At 40.8% G+C, this 20,240-nt stretch overlaps 2 protein-coding genes across 2 annotated transcripts in view; both read right to left on the bottom strand.

Annotated features, from left to right (window-relative positions):
- LOC145982205 (uncharacterized) overlaps positions 1-20,240 on the bottom strand; it is a 121,910-nt gene that overhangs the window by 95,932 nt on the left and 5,738 nt on the right. The gene's annotated exons all lie outside the window — the stretch shown is intronic.
- LOC145982152 (uncharacterized) lies at positions 2,146-2,850 on the bottom strand. The gene has a single exon (XM_083115722.1). It carries the CDS (start codon positions 2,814-2,816, stop codon positions 2,289-2,291), a length of 528 nt encoding a protein of 175 aa, XP_082971848.1. The 5' UTR covers positions 2,817-2,850; the 3' UTR covers positions 2,146-2,288.

Here is a 20,240-nt window from a genome sequence, read left to right on the forward strand (position 1 = left end):
GGTACGCTGAGATGTTTTCCTTCCGTCTCCAGGGAGATCACTTATTTCAGCTATCGATCAGTTTTATTCTGAGATGCAATGGCGACAACGTATATGGACCTGTGGGGTTCGAGCCCACCCAATAATTTGCTAATTATTCTATTTATTTTAGAAATAGAGTTCAAACGCTTAAGAAAACTGAATGTTTCATCATTACACATAAATAGGGTGCGGATTTATAAGCACTAAAAACCTCTCAAATAGGCAGGAAAATAGGCAACAAAGTGATTGAAATAAACACTTACAAAGGCGCTATAATATAAGAAAAGACACTGAAATAGGCACTTAAAAGGCACCCTGTTTCTCTCGGTAGACAAAGTTATGCATTAAGAGGCCACAAAGCGGGGGCAGCTGCCTCCACGCCCTCCAATCGCCGCCACTGATGTCTGGAATCCTGAGTTCTAATCTCGGCCAAGGCATGAGTGTTCTTTGTGAGTGTACCTTCATCAATTTCATCATCACTCATCCTCATCGTTGCGATTAGCCAAACGTGGAGAAAAGCGACGATAAATAACGAAAATCAAATTTGTCGTCAGTGGTGAAACAAGCTTCGGCATCAATCCATTTTCTAATTCTTACACTTCTGGACGTCTTGTGCTTTGGCATTTTGAAACATATCTCCACAGATAACTCCTTCCTTTCACACACACAACAATGCAAATGAGTACTTTCAGGTGGAAAAAAAGGGTGTGGGTGGCATCGTTTAGTCCAAGTATCAGTCACGAACAGGAAAAATGTGACAGGTGTCGTAGAACTAGCGCACGTACAGCAAGCGCAAAAGGAAATTTCGTACATCGAGCACACACTTCCTGAATGACCTTTATACGATCGTACAACGAGCGCACACATATTTTTCTATCTTTATGATTAAATGTCAACCTTCCCTCACACTTCTCGCTCTTCTGCGTTCTTGACACAGATTTCCTTTCACGTTCTCATATCTAGGAACTTCGGTCATCAATTCGTATCCCCTTTTCAACAGTTTGCCAAACTTTTGCTTGTAGATGGCGTCGAAAGGTCCTCTCTGGCTCTTCTCGTGCACTTATACTTTTGGCTTTCTCTACTTCCGACTCAGCAACGTTTGCCACACATTGGTGAGGTGTCGATTCCAAAACATCGTTGTTCGAAGACGTTTTCACTTAACCCTTGTACTTGAGTTGCAGTTCCTTCACTCACCGCCAGTAGATAATTTTCTCAGTTTGACGGCCAACACGGTACCGATATCCGTCGAGCAGAAGACTAGGTTTACTCTTGTAAGTGGTGATTACTTCCATTTGAAAAACTACACAAAGACAAAGCGTTCTCAACTACGACTTTCTCACTACAAATACTTTGCAAGAATGAACCCACTTTACAAATTTCAATTTCCTCCTATCCTGCACCACCTGCACCTTGGATATGATAGGGTGACTCAGTTATGTGACCTTCACGTGCGCTCAATGAACGGCTTCTCTTCTGTGTGCTCGCAACACGTAATCATCTGAAACCCTCAAATCTGGCGAATGCCAGATTTCAGTCAGCTCAACATAAACAAGGGTTACCTTCTCAATGTAGGGAAAGCCAACGGCGAGTTAAAAAAGCTGAAGTAAGCCAAAACGGCAGAATAGGCATTTATAAGCACTATAAAAGTGCGTTTTTGGACTAGAGACACCATGAAACGAACTTCAAACATTGAAGCCTACGTTTTACTACAAAGGAATAAAAAAAGGCAAATAATAAAAAATCCGCACCCTACACATAAAGGATTCTCAGAACTTAATTACTGACTGAGTATTATGAAAATATTTCATAATAATTCGTTACATTTCCAGTTTGATACTTTTCAGTGTCCTGTATTATTTTCACCCTCCGTGGTCACATCGTTATTAGAAGATAAAATGAGAATAAGGGATTATAACCAGGATGAGGATTGATAACCTCATAGACAGTGGAACGCCCCTGTTAAGAATATTTCCGAAAACACTGTATCTAAATATGGACGATGAATCGTTGGGAAGGTTAAGGCTCTGTCTGAGGAATGTAAAATCGGTACATTCGAGAAGAACAAGCTGAACACTTAAAACACGACAAGTTGATTGATTTTTTAAAATTAACGATTCAATGAGGTTGTGCTTATTGTGTTTAATTTCGAATCTAAAGAGTTGTGGGCACACTTATTAACATGCTCATTACACTACAAGTAGAGGGACCAATAAAAAACATATGCTTAATTGATGGCCGATGTTGGGGGGGATACACTTGGTCGTTTATTATTTCGGCGAGTCCGTCGAGTCGCTGTCGTCTTCCCCCGACTTGGTGAAGCTCTCGATGATTTTGTAGATGGTGTCGGTCGGGTTCTCCGAGAATTTGGTGGCGGTGGTGGACAGTTGCTCCCAGCGGCTTCGAACGGTCTCGCAGATGCTCTTCACGGAAGGCAGAGAGATCTTGGTGGTGTCCACGACCGTCTGCGAGCGCAGGGTCTCCAGGGCTTGCGACACGTAAGGGTGAACGCATTCGCTGACCGTCTCGTGCAGCTCGGACGTGTGTCGGCAGTCGCCCCACACTCCCTGGTCCACCGTCACGTAGACCGCCGCTGCCGCGATGCCCAGCTTGGTCCCGAACTTCACGAGGCACCCGACGCCCCTGAGGGTCCTCTTCAAGAGACTGGGCCCGGTGGGCTTCTTAGGGGGGCAATTGAACTCCTCGCACATGGATGCCTTGCACTTCGGTCTGGTCTGAGCGAGCATCAGATTCCTAGCTGCTGGGAGGCCGTTTCTGAATTTCAAGAACCTTTGCATTGTGGCTAAAAACACTGGAAATTTTGGTGCCAAATTCAAGACTGTAACTTTGGAAACTTGAACAACAATGAGACTCATTGTTGTCAAATCGGTGCGATAAATTTTCAGGGACAGTTCGAAGTCTTAAACCGTGCGTACACCATCCAATTGTCGTTCAAAGAGAGCCTTCATAACCAGGTTTGATAAAGGTCCAACAATTTTAAATAAATCCATTCCGGTCCAGGAGAGAAAATCAGCAACCGTAAATGGGTTCTGAACTGTAAGGAACCTTTTTATCTGTAAAGTATTTCAATTCGATTGGGTGATATTCAATGTGACGCCAGCGGTGCACAGCATGATGGGAAATCTGGCCAAATCCACACGTGCTTCGGCATCAGTCCGGCAAATCACAGCAAGCGTGAAGCGAAGCATATGCTGCGTGCATGAAAATGACCCGATGTTTAACATCTTTAATTGTATTATTGTAGATTTTCAAATGAAGTTTCCTTTTGGTGAATTCATGAGTTGTGTGTGTCTTGTGTGTATGCCACTGTGTATGTATTAATTGTAAGAGAACATCATACCTTCATACAGTTTCTTCGGTGGTTAAGATGGCGTGATTTTTCCAATCCAGGGTGAAATATGAATCGTATTTGAAAGGCAAGTTCTGTGCTTTTGGCTAGCGTTATATGACTTTAATGCTACTCTTTACATCCGCATGCTTTGCAACGCGTGTGGTTGATGTACGATGTCTAATAACGTTCACACACAAATAATAATAATAATAATGCTTATCAATCAGCGGATACGTTCGAAGTATGAGTACATTTGTATACTTTTCAGCATATCTTCCATGCCTGTCTCAATACACATACGAAAAGTGACAGTGATACGTTACGGCCTTAAAAAATATAGTACACAATTTCGTACTTCGGAACTTTTCTATAAATTATCATTTTCACGAGACGAAGTATGTTTTTAATTCACTTTATTTTAATTTATTTTTTTTAAAATTCCCTCCACCGGGAATCAAATTTTGGATCCTTCGATTACGAGGATATCATTAGCCACTGCACTATCGGATAGGCCCGATTAATTCCATAAGAAACAGGCTCCATAGTCCTGTATTTTTTTTGTATGTTACGTAGCTTTATTCAACGTTGTTTTGTGGAAAATAGCATCTTTTTAGATACTCCGGTCATTGTTACGAGTCTTATAGCAAAATGTGAAATACTACATTCGGCATATAATCGTTATATTTGTGCCATGGATCACTGCCACAAAAGATGTGAGCGCAATACTTATCAATCGTGTTCTCAACACGCTCCGAAACATTTGCCGGAATCAAGGCAGTGGGCGTGCTTTCGAGCAATGAATTGTGGGGGAAGTTGTTCGCTGAATAGCTATCATTAATTTTAATCCGGTCCAAATTTCGTATTGAAATGAAACAATACGCAACCTGTACCAAATCTAAATTGTGCGAGAAAAAAAGGTTGTGGTCCTGTTGCAGAACCCAGTAGAACTTTTCGGTTCCTTGACCTCCAACAACCTTGTTCATAACTCAAGAAAATCGACAGTTGAAAGTCGTTGAACAGCCTTCCAATTGGAAATCTTGAACGTTCCGAAATTGCACATGTACACGATCAAGGAAACGTTTTACAAGTTCACATTTTACCAAAAGGTGGCAGTGTGTACGGTCTAATATGAGTATATAATCGAATTACGAAACAATATATCCATTGTTACTATTATTAACATCGAAGTTTGAAAAAGTCCTTTGTTTCCCTCTGAGCGTTATGAGGTAGACCTTATAAATGAGCTATAACTCCTCAGCCGCCGATTTTTTCCCTGATATATTTCACTTTTACTTTTAACAATAAAAATAAAATAATGCTTTACCAACGTCCGACAATTTCCAAGGGGAAATGCCCAATTTTCGAAATATCCCGAAAATTGCGACTTTCGAAAGTGTAGGCGTTACGTAATTTCAGTTTTCTTTTCCAATTCCGGCACGGTCATTACATATCCACAATGAGTGGTCCATTTAGTAGTGTCCATAAGGCAGACGCTAGAAGCAAAATTCTCGAAATTGTTTCCGTAAACTGGCGCTCATACACATGTTTATTAATTTTACCCCCAAGCAGTATGACCTTATTTTCAATTAAACTTTTCATGATTGTACGGTCCTACATACTACATTTTTTCATTTACGTCGGCCACAGGGGCATGCAGAATACCCATTCTTTAAAATTCAATATTTTCGTCTTCTTCCTTTAACTTCCATTGTTGGCAGGCACAATGTATTACTTTTAGGTTCACTAAAAGCCCTGTTTTTAAGAATGAAAATAAAACAAAACCTTTTTCATTTCTCTTTGACAATTAGTTTACGAGCTACGATTAGTATTATTATTATTTTGCGGCAAGTTTGTAAAGCACGCCTGAAAAGATCCCGTCCGTCCGTCCAATAAGACGAGCGACGCTTCTGTCAGCTAGTGAAACATTTGAAGTGTGTGAAGACAGATTTCTGGAGATGGAGTGTTTAGAGGGTGTGGGGAATCTCTTATTTTACATTTATACAAATAAAACACTCCCACAAATTCAACTTAAGGCCGGTTTTTCAACGTGTAATTAAGATTTAAGTTAAGTCGTAACTGGAAGTGTGGTCGTAATTATCTTTACTGCTACTTTTACTTGCAGTTACCAGCCTAACTGTAAGTTGCAAAGCAACATGGATGCTTCGTGGAGCTTTCGAAGTTCCACACTCGACCACTTCACCGTCAGTATCATTGTATCTTATATGTGCAACTTATTACTCAATATCTCTATTACACTACTACTATTTACATGTATATAAGCTGATTACCTCTGTATAACTTGTATACAAATATTACATAAACTCTATCAAATCAAGAAATATATGAAATCAGTCATGTTTATAAGTATGTTGTAGATCGAAATGTCATATTTCTCACTTGATGTAATATTATTTTTGTATTTTGTATTACTTTCTTGTTTACTCTGTGAACACTGTAATTGGGCATGTGCCTGTGTGTTCGAAATAAATAAATAAATGAAACAAGATGTGATTCACTAAAAAGTTAAATTAGTATAGAAGAAGACTTATTATGTCCATGCAAACATGGAATTTAAGCAGCGTGGTCACTTGTCGAGGTCGTGTTGGAGACTATCTGACAGGATAACTGGCTTCCAGACGCTCCAATCTCCGAGCTGTGATTTGGTGTAGTGGTTAGAGGATTTTATTTGGCGTCGGAAAAGTGGAAAGTATCCATTCGAATAGCCGTAACTTGAAGTAGCTGCCTATTTTGTCTCCATAAGGAATGCATGGGATTGTAAACATTATATTTTTCAAACATCGTGTCTAGCTTAATAATTCCTTTAAAAAACAGTTCTATTTTCAACATGGGGAGGAATTCATAATCTCTCGTGTAGTTGGGCTTCCTCTTAGTAGCATTGTCTATTCAGACGATATTGAAATAAATGCGAAACTGCCACTCTTCGTCTTAACTTAACATGCCAGAAGTTTCGGGGAGGGGACTTGAGCCCTAAACTCCCCCTCTGAGTACGATGGTGATTCAACCTGAGTTTTATATACGTCGGGAATCTAATAGGCAGCCCTTGAATTGTTCATTCACTTGATTTATTTTATTTCGTTTTTCTGTCACTTTTGGCTAATTTTGAAGATGAGGGTGAATAATAAAATTCCAGCCACCTCCGAAAAGAAATGCTGTTTACGACCGTGATTTAAGAGTTATTTAAGGGCATGCCGGACAATCTCCACGGGCCTCTTCCCAAGATCTTCCCCCGTGGCAATGTTGCAAACTTAGCTCTCTTGGAGCCAGATCTGGTTCTTTCGTGCACTCGTTTGGCTGTGAACTGGGGCGCCTGCCCCCGTGCCCCACTATGGTACCATCACTGGTTCCGGCCCATATAGACCAATTTCTGACATGATTATACATTTTGCACTTGACGTGATATTGTTATATATTGGCTGCGTCGCCCCATCCCCTCTAATATCCCCAGCTACTTTCTTCTATAGCCCCGTGTTGACGTGAAATTGGCATAATATTGTTATCGGGGAATTCTTTATTTTCGATTTCGTACGATCATAAGATGGGTGATGCCGCCGGATCTAGATGGTGAAAACTAAGAATAAATTGTCATCAATTTAGAGTTAACGGTAATAGCAGCGCCCCACCCCTTTGACAACTAACATTACTCTAGGAAGCACTTCTTAAATCTAGCTCCTTGAAAGTCAGTTTTAACTCCATTTAAGGTGAAATTTAGCTCCTTTATGCGCATCAGGTTTGGCAACACTGCCAGGATGGCCGTAAGAAGCAAGGAGAAATGCATTGGGCTTATGGAAGTATTATTTGATTTCTTCTCTTGGGAACATCAAACTTCCGATGGAATAGAAAATGATATCAACGAAAAGAGGACGGTTTGAAGATGTGTTTGACAAGCGGAAAGGTTGAAACTTGCATTTGATTAGCCGTAACTTGACGTTGAAGTTGATTCTTATAAGGAATACATGGGATTCCGAAAATTCTTATTCATCATATTTTTCAAACATCGTGTCCAGCTTAATAATCAACATAGAAAAACGCTTCCACTTGCAACATGGAGAGAAATTCCTACTCTTGGATACACCCAGGGTTTTCTTTTAGTAGCAGTGCCCATTCGGGCGTTATTGAAATAAATGCAGAATTGGTGCGTAACTGTATCTCCTCCCCATGAGAACCTTTCCGAGCAGGCCTTTTCTCCAGGAAGAAGGTATCAAATCGAGGCAAGCCCCGGCACCTACCAACATGTTGGGTGAGATTGAGTCAATGGAAGGACTTTGAGAACCTTTTCCTGCTCCCCCCAAAATAGGCAATAGTTAGGCTGGAGAGTTCAATGAACCAACCGATCTCTAAGCGTCTCACTGTAGTGAATCCAGAGTTTTCAAGAGTTGTCAACATAACCTGCTTTTATACTCGTTTATACTAGTAGATGGAAAAAGGTAACGCTATTAAATTCTTTACATTTTTACTTAGATAGAATTACTGGTCTTCCATATAGTTTTACTTATTTGCAATTGGTCACAACACTTCAAACGAAAACTATCTTGAAATTATCCACCTGGAAGTCTCAACAAGATCCGGGATTTTCCGCAAGCGTCCTGTTACTTTACTTTGTGAAGCTCCGGCCAGCTAATCGTCGTCGTCGTCGCTCGGTTTGGCCTCCGTAATGGACGCCGTGAACTTCCCCAAGCCCCCGACAGGGTCCACGACGAAACCGCAGAAAGTGACGACCGCCTTGTTCCACAACTTCATCGTCTCCACGACGACGTGTCCGACGGTGACGTCACCCTTGCTGGTTTCCCGCTCGGGATGGCGGCTTTTCTTCCTCGGTGCCTTCACCGCCGAGAACACCTGCGCCACGACGGGTTTGAACAGGTCCCTCATCTTCGCCTGCAGCTCCTCGCTGTGCTGGCTGTCCTTCCACACGCCCTGATCGACGGTCACGTGGACCGCGCCTCCCGCGATCACCAGCCCTGCCGCCAGCCTGGCGTAGCCCGCAAGGGTCCCAGACTTGCTCCGTGCGGACGGGCAGATCGGTTGGACTTCGCGCTGCCTACACTTTGTTTTCGGATACTTCGAACTGGCGAACCGCCGAGGCAGAACCAGGACGCTCCTGTACCTTGAAAGCCTTTCCATTTCGGAGAGAAAGAACAACAGAAATTTCAATCTGTCATCGTGGCCAAAAGTGCATCGAAACGTTGACAACGTCGAGGGATAAGGAACAACAATCGGAAGCAATTCCGCTCCAGTGCATTGTTGAAATCCACGTCTAAAGGCCGAATTACACGGATATGGTTTTCCAACTCGAACAGTGCTGTACTCAGGGCGCCCGCAGGGTATTTTCTCAGGGGAGGCAGGGTCATAGAAACTTTTATTATTATTATTGTGGTGTATGTACGCAGAGGTTAATTAATGCACACACGTAGGTACTTCATGATATAAAGATTAACATGAGGATACAAAATAACAACGATTTAATGATACTCAACTTATAAGACCATTTCTAAGATGGGTGAACACATAATCTCGTAAGAAACAACTTTACAAACAATTGAATGTAGATTCAGATATTATGCACACTTAACAATTATTATTATTATTATTACTGCTTTTATTGTTGCTATTATTTTTGTTATCATTATCACTACTACTATTTATGTTTTTTTTAAAAAATACATACATTTGTTATTTCCATATTCTGTATATCTATATTCAATTTTTATAACTGACAAAAAGCTGTTTTTTATAGTTAGTTATATCAGTGTAAAATGAGCTGTAAGCTTAAATATAACCCTATTTCAAATAATAATATAATAATAATAGGAATAATTGCTGTAACTTACGGCCAGCAAGTTACAGAAAACATTTTTTGTTATAAAAAAGCGCTAGAATTTCACCAATCGAATTACATTACCTCTTTCCAGAAATCTCAGGTGGGGTGCCCCTCCCTGCGGGCCCCCTTGGCTGTAGTCCCAAACTGAGCGAAGAACCTAACCCTAATCTGCTCATCTCCCACTGATCTTTCTCTATAATGAGCGGGGAAAGAGATTGTCGTAGGAGGAGGAGAAAACTTAGCATTACGCTTATGGGAGTATTATTTTACTTCTTCTCTTGAGATTATGAAACTTCCGATGGTGTAGAAAAACATATGAACGGAAATAGAGCAGGCTCATGATTTCATGGAAAAGTCAAAATGCCTATTTGATTAGACATAGCTATATGTATATTGTGGAATGAAGAATCTGTGAACGCATCAATATATATATATATAGATATAGATATAACCCGTGCATCTACAGCCCGTAAGGACCTTGGCCTATCTTCCGGCTGCAGCCTCCCTCCCACAGTCCTACCTAGAGGTGTGGAGATCGCTGCAGTCTGAAAGCTTCTTTTCGAACCAATTCACCACGAGAAAATGCACGTGTCGCTTGGACTGGAATGTTGTTTTCTCAGTAAGATACCCTCACTTCCACGTAGTACACCCTAGACTGCAGACAAACGAGGCTCTGGCGACTGGCACTATGGCCAGTATAATTTTGTTTGTGTTGTCCTGTGTTTTGTCCTTATTCGTGCTGAGTGCTCCTTTACAGACTCAGTTTTTGACGAAAGTCAGAAGATTTTAATATTTTAAGATTTTTAGTTATGCAGCGTTAGAGTTGTTATTTGTAATGGTAAGGGGCTGGTCCCCGTATAATGTGACGGGTGCGAAATAGCCTTAGTGCTGACGCACCCCAAAATTTTAAATTCAAATCAAATCAAATCTCAGTACCATACATTGTGTCGCCTCGCTCTGTTGTTGGTGAATTCTTTCCTATAGAGTAAAGAGACCGTTGCTTGTCGCTTCGGTGTGTAATCTCCGTGCCACTTAAAAGTGAGTCCTTAGTGATCAATGAAATTTTTCGAACCGAAGCGACACGACAAGCTGCATGTGTCGCTCAGATTCCCAATGGCGTTATTGTGCCGCCTGAGACTTGATTTCCCATGAGCGGTAAATGCTTATTTATAGACCAAATGGGCCTGTGTCGCTTGTCATTTCGGTACGAACCACTGCTATCGCGCGTCGCTTCGGTTTGAAACCTCACTAAGAGGCTTGCTTCTCACCACAACACAATACGCAGATAAACGATCAACATGCTTCTAACAAAATGCAAGTCGTAAAAATCCTTTCCGGGTACCAATCCTTTCTCGTTCTGCTTGTATCAACAGGTTTCGTCTCTCTACGTCCTTCGGAAACCTACGAAGTGATACTTGACTCAACAAATTTGTTCGAACTGTGCAACCATATGCTACACAGCCGACACCCTACTTCCTTGTAAAAGAATCTCCACCTTGCCCTCTCATATTAACGTCCATAGCACCGTAAGCGTAACCGGATGTTCGAGGGGGACCAGACGAGTGCGCATGCTCCGCAGTACCTCCACCGTCTATACACAGGCCGAGAACCCAGAGACTGAACCCAGGCGGACCCGAACCCATGTCGTCCCGCAGTCGGAGCCCAAAGCACAGCGCCTTAGACCGCCGCACGGCCACGGAGGAGGACTTCAGTAGACATAACTTAAAGTTAAAGTTGTCTCTCCATAAGTTATATGAGGAATCTTGCAAATCATATTTCTCACAGATCGTATATGGCTTAATAATCAACTTTCAAACCGCTTCCAATATGGGGAGAAATTCAAGCTCTCTTTTGTCTCTCTCGTTTTTTTCAGTAGCAGTTCACATTTCGACCTTATTGAAATAAATGTCCACCTTCCTCGTGGCCTTAAGTGGAGACCATGTTTGTGTTTCAATTGAAATGATTTAACTTCTAGAGTAAGTTATTGATGGCAGAATACAAACTTACGATGATGATGATATACCCATTGGCATAAAATAGGCATATTACAATAGAGAATGCAATCTTAAAATTAAAATAAATACAGGTTGTCCACAATTAAAGTTCCCCTACTCAGAGCCCTGTGGATCCCGTTTGGCGCTGAAACTTTGTATAGAGGCTACGGAGACCAGGTGCAAATGTGGCGCTGAAATCTGGTTTGAGTTTGAGCTTTAGTCTTAAGTCCAATTTATCAACTGCAAGGTTAATCGGGACTAGACCTACAGTTTAAAGTACGAACCAACAACCACTTGTGCCTCCAACTCTGGACCTCTTGATTAGAATTCGACGTTGAAATCTGGTGCACAGTAAACAACACCTCGGGGAACGGTTCAAGCGATCATTGATGACGGTGTCTTATGCTTCCAATGGGTCATTCACGGTGATAGGGTGCATATTGAACATTGCTGTAGCGAAAAAGGCAAAGTGTTCCCCTGTGCTTAGCACCACGCCATGAAGGCGTATAGGGGGTGTGGGGGTAACGCCCCACACTTTCTTGATCCGGTCGTGAGTGGGGGTGATGTGATCAGCATCACGCCCCTGACCGCCTTTACCCCCCAGGGTTTCCCCCAGGTACCCATCTTATTCGACGCTGGGTGGGCGCCGGGGCAGCTTCCAACGTTAGAAAAGTTCCCGGATTTGAACCGGCCGGGGATAAAACCCGGGACATAAACTCAAATTTCTCGTTGTTGTAACTTCAGCGACACATTCCCACCGAGTTCCAGTGCAATCCGATGGTCGAACGGGCTACAGAGGACTCTGGGTAGAGAAACTTTAATTGTGGACTCCCTGTATGAAACGCTTATTTTAACGATTGCACATAAACTAAGGGCTACAGTATTTTATAGATTACAGTACAGCATGAACAAATATCTGCTTACATGTTGGGTTCTTGCAGTAACTGAAAGAAAACGTTTAAGAAAGGTAAGATGTTTATCTCTAAAGTGAATGCATATTTTTGTACGTTTTTAGTGCATATCTGCATGCATATTTTAGGTATCTTAAATGCATAACTATCCGGGGCCTAATTATCTTCTTGAAGGAGATCTTTAGATGGCGGATATACAACACATGTGTTTCTATGCTCTAACATTTGTCTGTAAAAATTACATCAAGTACAGTGGGATGCACAAGTATTGCTCGGCAAATTGTTAATGGCTAGTTTCATTATTTTTTTTTCTCTTGCATCTTAAGTGTTTATAAGGACTGGAGTGTTACGCATGTTGATGCCACTTGTATGGAAGTTTGCTTCAAATCTTGAAACTCTCATTGGGCGAAATAAGGTGCTTGTGGACAGTTTGTTTGGTAATACTTATGAATCCCACTGTACCACTCCACTAACTTTCATTCAGAAAATGCAGATTCGTAGGTTGCCAATTGTGTCTGTTACCTTGAAATGTATTTTTATGTAGTGTTGGCAGAATACATTGTGAAACATTTTACTATGCAAGAAGAACGACTACGTTCTTGGATTATGTTTTTCATTATGAATCATCTACAAGGGACGTGAGGGCGATCCTTTCCCAAGACGCTCACTTCCACGCAATACACCCTGGACTGCATTTTGCAGACTAACGAGGTTCTGGCGTCTGAACCCATGGCCATGTTGTGTGCTGTGCACATGTGTCTGTAACTGTCCCTTCACCATCCATTCTCATCTTCGCAATTAGCCAAAAGTGGCAGAAACGCAAAGTACAATAAATCACACATTCATTCAATGATTTGATTCATCAAATAAATAAATAAAGTATAAGTAAGACAGTTTCTAAGTCCGTTACCGTTACGTCATCACGCAGTGCACTTTGGGGAAGAAACAGCATGAAGTGTGCAAACAGATTGGCAGGTGTTAAGGAAAGTGTATGAGAATCCTTCTTACAGCGAGAAATCTGAGATATTTTATACGTACACATTCCTCACATGATCACGATATTCATACCTTGAATCACTTCGCCAAAGATCATACTCACAATGCTTGCCCGACGTGTTTTCAATGCAGGATCTGCTCTGCTTGCCAGAAATATGGCAGGGGAGAGTGATTTCGCGCAATGGATTGTGGGGGAAGTTGTTCTCTGAATATCATCCATTGCTCGATCTATGTCTATGCTCGATCTATTGTTAACGTGTGATTATGATCTTGCTACCATGACTTTGTAGGAAATTTGTAAACACAAAGATGCGCTGTTCTTTGAAATTCAAACGACCATGTCGAAAATATGGGTTGATGGAAATAAGTTTTGTAGTTGAAGACAACGCGTCGACATGAAGGCTTATATATAACGTCTTCAAGTGACACATCTCATTTTCCACGCTTGTGAGCATTTCGTTTTATGACGCTATCGGAGCTTCTCATATTTCAAGAAGAGTCTGACAGGATACTGCTTGAACATATAGAAGGAGTCTCCAGTGAATATACAGTCTGTTTTAAAAGTCCTGCAGGATTCTAAAAATATACAGTATGTAACATTCTTATTCGTACACACGGATTTTCAAAGAAAATGCTTTAATATCTGAAAGGAAACACACTCTTTTAAAATTGTTTCTTTACAATTCAATAACTAATATCATTAGGAACATAAAATCTTACCCAAATTCTGTATAACCAATGATAATAAATTGAATGAAATTGAAAGAGAAACATGCCATTTTTGTACAACTTTTCTATTCGTACACTTAATAATATAAAAGAAAAAAGTATATTCAGAGCAAATTGACTGACAGTTCTAATACTTTGATGCGTATCCTTTGGCTCTAATTACTGCTTGACACCTGTTCTTCATAGAATTATCCAGTTTCTGACATGTTTCAGAGCTTATTTTATTCCACTCGGCTTGCACAACAGTTTTCAACTCTTGTTTGGACTTGACGCCTGCTTTATGGACTCGCCTCTTCAAAATTGCCCATAAATGCTCAATGGGATTTAAGTCCTGACTTTGAGCTGGTGTTTGTAGCAGTTTGGGCACATTCCATATTAACCAATTCATGTTAACTCGCGCCTTATGCTTACTGTCATTGTCTTGTTGGAATCTGTAGATAGGCGGCATGTCCATGTTTTGGGCACTCTGCTTTACATTGTTCTTCAATATGTCCAAATAGACATATGCATCTATGATACCATCCATAAACTGGATGGTACCAACACCTTTGGACGACATTCAGCCCCAAATCATTAATGACCCACCACCGTGTTAACTGTTGGAACTGTGTTAATGTGATCATTGTCTTTATTTGATTTTCTCCAGACCCTATTTATCCCATCTGACCCGTATATATTAATCTTGGACTCGTCTGACCATATGACACTATCCCAAAATTCCTGGTCCTTGTGAATGTGCTCTTTCGCGAATGAAAGTCTATTTCTGCGATTCACCTTATTTACATACGGCCTCTTTCATGGTATTCTGACATGATATCCATGCTTCCACAAGGCACGTCGGACAGTTTGATCGGACATCATCTTGCCAGAAACATTTTCTACTAACGGTCGTAACTGAGGAACACTTACTTGGGAGTTTTCTCGCACTCTTTTTAAAATAAAGCGTTCGTCACGTTTATTCAACCGTCTCTCTTTTGGTTTTCTCGACACATTCTGTGTTGAACCTTCCTCTCTAAATTTGTTTACTATGTATTGAACTATGGAGTGTGATTTATTGACTGTTTGTCCAATTTTTCTTAACGAATAACCTCTGAGAGCCAAATTTATAATCGGATCGGAACTAAGTTCCTTCACCTTGCCCATTTCGAACACGCTGATAGATAGACGATGGGCCTACAACAATACCTACGCCAGCATTCCGCTTGACAGGGAGCGCGCCTGCATGTTCAAACTTGTTACGAAGTTGCAAACTGCACGAAATCGCCCGAATAGCGGTGGCGCTGTATGCCAGGAAGATTGAAACTCTTGCCTGTACGAATAACAACTGTGCAAGATATTCACTCGTCTGGGGAATCGAGTAGAAGAGTTTAAAAACAACAGTTTATTATTATTATAATAATTATTAATATTTATTACAGTAAAACCTCGTTAATCCGGACCCCGATAAGCCAGACTTTGCTTAATCCGGACAGGCAAATGGCAAAAACAAAAGTGTGATGCAGAACCCGTTGGGCACATCATCATAATATGGGTATCGCGTTTGTCTGCATTGTATGCACAGCATTGCTTTACATTTTACTGTACTGTATAGTGTATTTAGGCCTATGCCCCTTTAAATACACCATAATATACGTGTTTTGTTGCTATAAACGGAGTTTTAATGCACTTTCTACTCTTCTTTTAGGTTATTTCAGTTAATCCGGACTTTCGTTAAACCGGTCAACTTATCCTCCCATTAGTTCGGATTAACGAGGTTTTACTGTACTTGCAACAGTCTTCTACATTCACAAATAAGAAGCATCTTTTCCATTGTACTGTATATACGTCATAATTTCGAAAAAAAATAGTTTTTTTATGAATATGCCATAATTAACCACATAAATTGTGGTTAAATTGCGTAAATATTTATCCTTATTTTATCAGTTCGATAAGTACCAACAAAGGTAATCGAAATTTTTTGCAGTCGACTCTACAGCTGTCTTTTATCCACGTTTGTTTTCGCTTCGTACAAAACATGGATAAAAGACATAATAAACTTTTTCCACATACTGAACGGTTTGCTCGTTTAATATTTTTAAAATATCGCCATAGAAATAGTTATTACGAAATGTAAGATTCATGTCTCTATCGCTTCTTGTACAAAAGTTAGGTACGTTCGAAGTCTCGGTTGAATGACTTTGTGGACGCCCTGTTGAAGCAACATTCTTCCCTTAGATACAGATTCATTATGAACCATTATTCTTAGGAAATAAGTCTTCTTTGCATTATGTTTTAAATGTTTTATCTGTTTAAATCTTGTTATTTTACTTGATTAAAACATTTAAAGCAAAAGAAAACTGTTTTGTTTGTTTCTTTAAAAAAAAAAAAACGTTGCCATCTCTGTATGGAACATTTTGATTCAATGCTGGCGCATTGTTCTTACGGAGATGCCACGGCGAGCGTTCCCTTGGGAACCGAAGTTTCCATCAAACACGAGACCAAGACGGCCTCATTCTTCTTGTGCTCCTCCCGTGTGGGAACTTACATAATGAGTTTCCCTTCCTGCGAGGCCTGGCTGACGAGTCTCTGCAAGAATGGCAAACAGGGAGAACTCTTTCTTCCCTCGTCTCCTAAGGACGGTGCCGGGAATGCAGCTGCGGAAGGGAGAAGGAAATTCCACGCTTCTCTCTCGTTGAACTGAAACGGTGAAAAGTACACGATAGTAGAAGCAAGAAGGTCTCGATAAACATTGCGCATGTATGGTCACGATCCGCTACTGACTTCATTTTTTGTACACATCGTATACTTTTCACGTGTGAGATACCATGGTCCTACTTAATAAAAAATAACACAATTAAAAGGTTCACCTCGCTAGACATTACCGTTGCTTTTACTACCAAGTACTCGTGTAACTTCGTACAGATTTTGGCATATTCTAATGTGCCCTGCAAAATCCTTGGCGAGTGACAACACGAAAATTATACGCGAGGAATCCTTGTCCTTTATAAATGTACTGAAGGAATACCAAAGAAATTCCAAAATATTAGGGGGGAATACGTCAGCTTTTTCGTGACGAAGTTACCCCAGCAAATGGGGTAACTTCGTCATCTCCGCTTACGTTCCTAGCAGGTCAAAACTACCCCCATGAAGAGGTAAGATCGTCACGCTTCCGCGATCCTTTGTCCCTTTCCGATCCGTCGTAAAGCCTCCTGCACCTGACCACCGACTACCTTCTTATATGTCCTTGGCATCGTGCACGAGAAAATGCTGCAAACAGCTCCAAAGCACAATGCACTTGCACACACTGCACTTCCTCCCTTGATGTCCACTCCACAACTGCACGTGCGTGGCTTCACACTCCCTTTGTTCCAGCAGCATGTGACTCCTACCGACATCTATCGGTCTCATGACGAAGTTACCCTCAAAGACTAAGTTACCCCGTTTGACGGTATTGTACAGCGCCTCTCAAAAGTCTTAGGACAGCGGCATTTAATACTAGGCAACCCAACTTACACGAGGCATTGGTGGGTTCCGTGTATAGACAGGCTCAATTTCAGGGTTGTCACATGCACGACAGTATGTGTCAAATACCCGTAGGGTAGATCGGGGCAAGTTGATACGGAGGCAAGTTGATACATTGCCATTTACGAGGGAACGCGCATGCGCTGGGCAATGTCTGTTAAACAGAAGACGCCGTTCACCAGTCCCTATTGCCTGAGCGTGTGCATGGCTAGCGAACAATTTTGTGCGCGAAGTTATCCGACCAAGTGTATTTTTCAGGGTGTAAAGTAACTTTTTTGAATGTTGTTTGAAGTCTCCTGGTAGGCTTACATGAACTGTGAATTATTTTGTCTTGGTGGATGTTTGTTGTGCCACTAAAAGATAAGAAAACTCGGTTATTGTTGTTTGTTTTTCTGTTGTCTGTAGTAAGTTATAGTTCGTTAATCGAAATGGCGCCGGTTGGGGAAAGTTGATACGGCTGAATTGGGGCGGGTTGATACGGTGCATCAACTTACCCCAGCTGCTTCTAATTACTTTGTTTCTTTGTTTGTTTACAGAAAATGGTCCGGCATTACGTCAAAAAGACCGTTCGAGGAGAAATACCAATTGAAACATTTAAGAAAGCCTACGCCGATGTCAAGAATGGTACCTTGTCACTGAGAGAATCCGCAAAGATATATGGAATCGACAAAATGACTCTTATGAGGTAAACCAAAGTGAGGGTACCAAAATACAAATGGGTTACTTCAAACATCGTCAGCTTCATTGAAGATTTAGAACTTCAACTAAAGAAATACATTGTCCACTGTTCAAGGATCTACTATGGTTTGACGCCTAAAAACATCAGAGAGTTCGCATATGAATTAGCAGTAGCTAACAAGGTGAAAATTCCTGACACTTGGATAAATAATAAAATGCCTCGAAAGAATGGTTTACTGCATACATGAAAAGGCATCCTGCACTGTCTCTTAGAGAGCCTGAAGTCACGAGTCTAAGCCGTGGTACTAGCTTTAACCGACACAAGGTAGGCATATTTTTCCATAACATAAAAGCTGTTCTGGAGAAGTACAAATTTGAGAGCAAAGATATTTGGAACACCGATGAAACAGGTATTCACACTGTTCAGCACCCTGGGAAAATCGTTGCAGAAAAAGATGTACGTCAAGTAGCCAAAGCAACGTCAGCAGAAAGGGGCACAATTGTAACACTTGCCACTGCCGTAAATGCGATTGGAAACTCCGTGCCCCCAATGTTCATATTTCCAAGGGTCTATTTTAAAGACCACTTTATTAAGAGCGGATCCCGTGGTTGTATTGGAACTTCATATCCGACAGGATGGGTGACAGCGTTTTCATTTTTTGCTGTATATGAAACACACTCAAAGCCACGTGAAGGCAAGTAAAGATCACCCATGTCTATTGATACTGGACAATCATGATTCTCATTTGTCGATTGAAGTGTTGAATTTCTGCAAGGACAACGAGATCATTATGTTGTCATTTCCGCCTCATACTTCCCACAAACTCCAATCCCTGGACAGATCAGTTTATGGACCTTTTAAGAAGTTTTATTTTGCAGCAATTGACAGTTGGATGACCAGCAATCCAGGAAAGACCTTTACTACATACGACATACCAGGAGTCGTTAGTAGTTCACTACCCAATGCTCTAACACCAAAAAATATTATATCAGGCTTTTAAGCTGTTCAATCTAGATATTTTAATCTTCTAATAAGATTATTTACTATGTTCTGTAACTGATCGACCGATGACCGAAGAAAATGAGCAAGATCGTTTACCTGATGGAAGTAGAATCTCTGAAACCAACGTCTTGGGATTAGAAGCCACCCCTTCCACCAGCAGCGACAATCAAGAATTGCATCGTGTGTCAGTAAGCCCAGAAGAGTTACGTCCGTACCCTAAGGCTGGAGAACGAAAAGCAAATCGAAAAGGGAAACAACGAATGATATCGTCAATTCTTACAGACACACCAGTGAAGAACAGATTAGAAAATGAAGATCGAACAAGAGTCAACAATAAATTATTAAGAACAGAAAGAGTTAAAAAAGATTGTGCCATTCTTTGAAAAAAGGTAAAATTGAGTCAGGAAATAATAGTAGTAAGAAAATAAATAATGGACCGACCGAAAGAGAAACTCAAGGTCAAAAGAAGAAAATACCAAACAGGAAATATTTGAATAATAATAATTCAGAGTCAGAAGATGAAGACAGCTTGTGTCTAATGTGCCTCCAACAATTTTCAGCTTCTAAGCCTGGTGAAAAATGGATACAATGCATTTTCTGCAGTAGATGGGCTCACTTGAAATGCGGATACGATAGTTCTATGTACACCTGTGTTCACTGTAAATCAGATATGTGCATAACAGAAAGTAATAATGACTGACTGCATGTAGGCTATCCATCATGATACGATATTTTGTTCATGTTTGTATGCTTTTCCTGAATACTAAACTTTAATTCAAAATTACTTTCTTGTATTTTGTCTTATTTAATCACACTACGTCACATCGTTATCAACCTACTTCAAATTACTATCAACTTGCCCCATACCAGTATCAACTTGCCCCACGACGGGGAAAGTGGAGACATTGCGTCCTGCGTTACTAATTAGGTTCTCGTCAGCTTACAAATTATATCTGTGAAATTTTTATGTGCTTTTTATAAAGGTGAAGAGTTAAGCTATCGTGTAGTAACATGTTTTATTTTCTTGCTAGCAACGTAAAAAAGAAAAAAAAATCAAACTCCCAAATGCCCCGCTCTCCCCTAAGGAATAAAACCAAGAATTACGTACTTAAAATTATAAAGAAATTCAGTATTATGTCGCAAATGACAAAATACTTTATGAAAGAAGTAGAGGTCCACTATTTAAAAAAATAGATTTTCCACTATTTTATCGTTGATG

The sequence above is a fragment of the Lepisma saccharinum genome (genome assembly GCF_977018435.1).
Source record: "Lepisma saccharinum chromosome 12 unlocalized genomic scaffold, izLepSacc3.1 SUPER_12_unloc_1, whole genome shotgun sequence".
Taxonomy (NCBI): Eukaryota; Metazoa; Arthropoda; class Insecta; order Zygentoma; family Lepismatidae; genus Lepisma; species Lepisma saccharinum.

Coding starts and splice junctions, on each gene's coding strand:
- LOC145982152 (XM_083115722.1), bottom strand. CDS start 2,816: ATGCAAAGGTTCTTGAAATTCAGAAACGGCCTCCCAGCAGCTAGGAAT.